Source organism: Ascaphus truei, chromosome 1 (assembly GCF_040206685.1).
Source record: "Ascaphus truei isolate aAscTru1 chromosome 1, aAscTru1.hap1, whole genome shotgun sequence".
Taxonomy (NCBI): domain Eukaryota; kingdom Metazoa; phylum Chordata; class Amphibia; order Anura; family Ascaphidae; genus Ascaphus; species Ascaphus truei.
In genome coordinates this window covers 1,294,349-1,300,582 of record NC_134483.1, presented here as the reverse complement: position 1 = coordinate 1,300,582, position 6,234 = coordinate 1,294,349, and the positions used below count along the sequence as shown (strand labels likewise).

General features: G+C 51.1%; 1 protein-coding gene across 1 annotated transcript; it reads right to left on the bottom strand.

Moving 5' to 3' along the window:
* Positions 1–2,040: 2,040 nt before the first annotated feature.
* On the bottom strand, positions 2,041–2,562 carry LOC142469781 (epidermal differentiation-specific protein-like). The gene has a single exon (XM_075576419.1). The coding sequence runs from the start codon at positions 2,560–2,562 to the stop codon at positions 2,041–2,043; it is 522 nt and encodes a 173-aa protein (XP_075432534.1).
* Positions 2,563–6,234: the final 3,672 nt, after the last annotated feature.

Here is a 6,234-nt window from a genome sequence, read left to right as displayed (position 1 = left end):
CACACACACACACACACACACACACACACACACACACACACACACACACACACACACACACACACACACACACACACACACACACACACACACACACACACACACACACACACACACACACACACACACACACATACACACGCACCTGTACTTACACTCAGAGACACAGGGAGACGTCACTGCTCTCAGAAAGGTTTATTATTATGATTACAGCAGAATTAGAAGGTAAGGGCAGATCAGTGGGAGAATAAGAGGGGTTCAGGGGCTCCCCAATCTTCAGCAGAAAGCAGGGATCAGGCAGGACAGGCTGGCGGTGTGCTCGGTGCTTTCCCTGCCATTCCCTGGGAGCAGCGTGCAGGGATCAGGCAGGACAGGCTGGCGGTGTGCTCGGTGCTTTCCCTGCCATTCCCTGGGAGCAGCGTGCAGGGATCAGGCAGGACAGGCTGGCGGTGTGCTCGGTGCTTTCCCTGCCATTCCCTGGGAGCAGAGTGTGCAGGGATCAGGCAGGACAGGCTGGCGGTGTGCTCGGTGCTTTCCCTGCCAGTCCCTGGGAGCAGCGTGCAGGGATCAGGCAGGACAGGCTGGCGGTGTGCTCGGTGCTTTCCCTGCCAGTCCCTGGGAGCAGCGTGCAGGGATCAGGCAGGACAGGCTGGCGGTGTGCTCGGTGCTTTCCCTGCCATTCCCTGGGAGCAGAGTGTGCAGGGATCAGGCAGGACAGGCTGGCGGTGTGCTCGGTGCTTTCCCTGCCATTCCCTGGGAGCAGAGTGTGCAGGGATCAGGCAGGACAGGCTGGCGGTGTGCTCGGTGCTTTCCCTGCCATTCCCTGGGAGCAGCGTGCAGGGATCAGGCAGGACAGGCTGGCGGTGTGCTCGGTGCTTTCCCTGCCATTCCCTGGGAGCAGCGTGCAGGGATCAGGAGGACAGGCTGGCGGTGAGCTCGGTGCTTTCCCTGCCAGTCCCTGGGAGCAGCGTGCAGGGATCAGGCAGGACAGGCTGGCGGTGTGCTCGGTGCTTTCCCTGCCATTCCCTGGGAGCAGAGTGTGCAGGGATCAGGCAGGACAGGCTGGCGGTGTGCTCGGTGCTTTCCCTGCCATTCCCTGGGAGCAGAGTGTGCAGGGATCAGGCAGGACAGGCTGGCGGTGTGCTCGGTGCTTTCCCTGCCATTCCCTGGGAGCAGCGTGCAGGGATCAGGCAGGACAGGCTGGCGGTGTGCTCGGTGCTTTCCCTGCCAGTCCCTGGGAGCAGAGTGTGCAGGGATCAGGCAGGACAGGCTGGCGGTGTGCTCGGTGCTTTCCCTGCCATTCCCTGGGAGCAGCGTGCAGGGATCAGGAGGACAGGCTGGCGGTGAGCTCGGTGCTTTCCCTGCCAGTCCCTGGGAGCAGAGTGTGCAGGGATCAGGCAGGACAGGCTGGCGGTGTGCTCGGTGCTTTCCCTGGGAGCAGAGTGTGCAGGGATCAGGCAGGACAGGCTGGGGGTGAGCTCGGTGCTTTCCCTGCCATTCCCTGGGAGCAGCGTGTGCAGGGATCAGGCAGGACAGGCTGGCGGTGTGCTCGGTGCTTTCCCTGCCATTCTCTGGGAGCAGCGTGCAGGGATCAGGCAGGACAGGCTGGCGGTGTGCTCGGTGCTTTCCCTGGGAGCAGAGTGTGCAGGGATCAGACAGGACAGGCTGGCGGTGTGCTCGGTGCTTTCCCTGCCATTCCCTGGGAGCAGTGTGCAGGGATCAGGCAGGACAGGCTGGCGGTGTGCTCGGTGCTTTCCCTGCCAGTTCCTGGAAGCAGAGTGTGCAGGGATCAGGCAGGACAGGCTGGCGGTGTGCTCGGTGCTTTCCCTGCCATTCCCTGGGAGCAGCGTGCAGGGATCAGGCAGGACAGGCTGGCGGTGTGCTCAGTGCTTTCCCTGGGAGCAGAGTGTGCAGGGATCAGGCAGGACAGGCTGGCGGTGTGCTCGGTGCTTTCCCTGCCATTCCCTGGGAGCAGAGAGAGGAGTGTGCAGGGATCTGGAGGCTCTGTGTTGGCTGCTCATGCACTGGGACATAACTTTATTATGACGTGAAGTGCTTCAGAGATTTCAACTTGTCATCCCATTGAATAGTAGCGTAGTTTGGTACGCTATCTCCAGCCACGGCAGCCATCATATTTCCTTGGAAATATTCCTTGTCATACAGGATCCAGGCTCCTGACTCCACTTTGTGAGATGAGATCTTGTTATCCATGCCTGACCATGATATTTTGGGCTGTGTGTCCAGCAGGGTGGTCACGGCACCCTTATAGTCCTTGTCCACATACAGATTGATCTTGTGGGTAGACAGACCACCTTTGACGACCTTCACAGAGGCGATTTTGTTATTGAATTCAGGGATAACGGCATGCTCTCCTTCCTCATACATCTCAAAGTCTCCTCCATAGTTTATCTCTGTGAAGACTATCCAGGGGTCCCCAGTGACTCGCATGGATGAGGCTCTCTTCATAAATTTTTTTGTTGACAGGTCAGGAGTACTCTCACTTAGGGAGATTGTCTTGGTCCCCTGAAAGTTTGGATCCTCAAACAGCTCGATCGTGTTCATCTTTGCGTGTTCCTGGTGGGTGATGTCTCACAGGTAACAATGTCTCTGAGGCTCAAGGATAGATAATGTTCTCTCCAAGCAGAGGAGCCAGGATTATATACTCATGTTCCTGTGTATGTCACTATGTGGGGGGGAGGGTCGGGGATTTCAAGGAATTAGAAAAAGGAGGAATTAAGATGTACAAAGAGATGTGGGTTTTAATGTTTTGACATTTCACCTTTTGTTCCTTGCATTGAAACCCAGATAATAACATTTCAGAACACGGACATAATCAGAGAACAGGTTACTTGTTGGTTTGTTTCTTTCCAGAGATAGCGAGTGACATCGTCAATAACAAAATATATGATCTGTAAACCAAACACGGAGGGAAAGAATGTAACCATTTTATCCATTACTAATAATGCAACACATTCCAGCAGTGAGCTCGGCTGTTTTAACCCTTCATTCTACCCATGTACAATAAAAGTGCTCAATGAAGATTTGAAGCATAAATATATAGTCTGGGTCCCCCCTAAGTCCTCCTTGGCCCCCTTACTTGGCGGCTGGCAGCGGAAGCTGGGGCGAATGTGGCGGTATGCGGGAGAAGGTGCAGGAGCCTGTGGGCAGTCAGGAAAGTCCGTGGTGGCTTCCTTCGCAGGGCGCTGCCATTATGCGTATACTTGCACAGTGAGGTTTCGTGCATGCGCATAGTTCCCTGAGGTGCGCCGGCCATTATGGGAGAGGTGCGCATGCGCAGGGTATTCACTGGAGTGGTGTCTATTACAGTTAGATGCCGCAGGGGAACTACAACCCCCAGCAGCCACTGGGGATGCAGGACCAGCTGGTACGCAACAGCCAATAGGCTGCAGATATCCCCTGCACAGAGAGATACATTTTGGCGCGCTGGGACCGCGCGCTTAGTCAGAGCTGGGAGAAGGACAAGTAGGTAGTGCCTCAGGAGTCAGTGGCTCTGAGTCTAGGCCTAGTTTGCCCCTTGAGGCCCCAGATAGGCCCTGGACCCAAATAGCTTGGAGGTGCCCCATTAGTGTATATAGTGAGGGACTCAGCGGAGACGCCACACATTCATTGCGTCGAGTGGTCTGAGACCAGATCACCACCACAATATAAAGAGACTCTCTTCATGGTGGGACAAGCAGAAGCAGATGCCGCGTACGACGACGATGCTGGATCAGCGGATCCTGTTATTGTTCGGCAGTACCTTGGTGCTGGAGCACCTGGGCAGGTACTACAACAAGTGCACAACTATACTGTACATACTGTGGCCAGCGCTGCACACACTTTGGGTTGTGTTGGCTACTGTGGTGGTTAGGTGCCCAGGGCACCTCAGTACGTTGGGGAAAACCTTACCGGGATTTAGACTAGGTGGTTGGACAGTGGGATACTGTGTATGTGTAAGGCTGCGCGAGGCCTGCATGTTGTGCTTACTGTGTGGGTATTAGTTCTGAGTTCAGTAAACCTGTTATATTATACCCATGTGTGTGCTCATTGGATTGGGTCCTGTGAAGGGGCTATCTGGTGCTGCCAGGATGCTTCGCAGGTGGAGGCGCTGTCACTGGAATAAACCAGGTACACCTCAGGCTCCCAGCAGCGGAGGATCAGGCCTCCTGTGAGCCAACAGGTAAAACGCACCACATTACACTCAGTAGCTGTCACGGGAACCAGGTATTTACACCTTTTTATCGGGTTAATTCACTGAACAAAACAAGATAGTTAAACAAATTGTCATTTATTCCATAGAAACAGACGTACACACCGTGGGTTACAAAATACAGAAGAAAACACACTTACTGGGGGTCTGGGATACAAAAAAATAGACTTTCCTAGGTGAAATAGAACATAAAACAAAGTCTTTAGGTTGATCGGGACTTAGCCCGAAATGTCCTGGAACTCAAATCGACATGAAGTTCCTGACACCACCGCTCTCTTTCTTCCGGAGATGCTGAAATCTCTTGTCCGGGAGTTACAGATACAGCGGCCATTATTCGATGATTTCTCTGTGCCGTTTTCGTAAAGTCTGCTGTATTCCACGTGGCATTCACTCGTTAATCTTCCATAAATGCTGCTAATCACACGCCTGTTTACCGTTGTTGATTTTCCATGATTAATGTGATTGTGATTTGTTTGGGTGCAGTTCTGCGTGTTTCCGCCAGATGGCAATAGTGAATCCATTTGCACAGGGCAAATAGTGAGTTGTGTGTAGTCAATTTGCAGGTGTTTAAAAACTAGATAAAAAGAGTGGCTTCAACAGTCATCCAGTGTAAATTGACCTTGGTCGCTGAAGACGTTATCAAATTTAGGCGTTTCATAATTAAAATCTCCACAGTATACACAATGCTTGTCCCGTTATTCTACAGTACTATTCCTGCACTTGGTGAATGGACATCATGTCAAGTACTTATACCAAACCAAAATGTAGTTACACATTTCTCATATTTTCTGCAATTAATGCTGGGACAGGTAAGAAGGCGACTTTAGCAGAGATTTCCGACTATATAATTGAAAAATATGAATTCTTCAAATTTTCCCCGAACCAAGAATTCGATAAGGCAAACATTAAATAATGAGGATGGCATTTTTCGCACAGCCCCTCCTCTGGGAGATACAAGAGGATATTAGCCGGTGCTTCCAGCTTTTGCCAGTATGTTTGCTCATGGCGACTTCAAAAGAAGAAAGGTCGGGTTTCATCCATTTAAGATTCGTACAGTACGTACTTTCCAACCCTGCAGTGTACAGGTACCAACACTGGCTTCCCAATCCTATTGCAATGATGGGCTGACCGTGAGTGAAAACCTGGTGAGCAGCAATCTTTGCTACCTGCCCCACCCCCCTCTGATAACCAGCTTCAGCTGGCACCTGTCAACTATAATGATGATTACATGAGTGATCCCGGCTGTTACACACAATGCTGTACACCGCTGACATTAGGTCATCTCCACCAGGTTGGCAAGGTATATAATGAAGATAAATATGATGCAGACTACATGAGTGACCCCAGCTTGTACGCACAATACACCTCTGACATTGGATCATCTTCACCCGGTTGGCAAAGTTTAAAATGAAGGTAAATATAATGTACTATACAGTATTAACTTTAATTCCGCTGGGGAAAGGGCGCTAGATTTTCGGGGGGGAGGGTGGGGGGCCTGACAGTTATAGAGGTCCCGCTCTCCCCTCCCCACATTTAAATGAAAAAGAGGGGGGGCAATAAGGGGAGAGAGAAAGACAAGGGAGAAGAAAAAATGGGGGGAAGAGGGAACATGTGATGTAAATGTTTTGTTGGTTAGCATTATCGGACAGATTTTCACACATCCATAATTGTAGTACAGTGGGAATACAGTATATGGTAATTGAGAGGATTATGGATAATATTAGGGCAGGGAAATAAGGATCTCTATATTGCTAAGAGGGAGCAATTTTGGATCTTTACATTGCAATCCAAATTTCCAGGAGGCCTTAATGATTATGTGGCACTTACACCATTAATAAGGTAGTTTCCAGTTTATGGCCATTCCATTTTTAGCCGTACAGTTTCCCCTCCCCCTTTTTCTCCCCACCACTTATTTCCTCGTATTTAGTTTATTTATTTTATTTCATTTCACCTTTTTCCCTTCCCTCTTCCCCCCTTTTTACTTTTCCCTTTTCTTTCTTTCTCCCCTTATTGTCTCCCCTCTT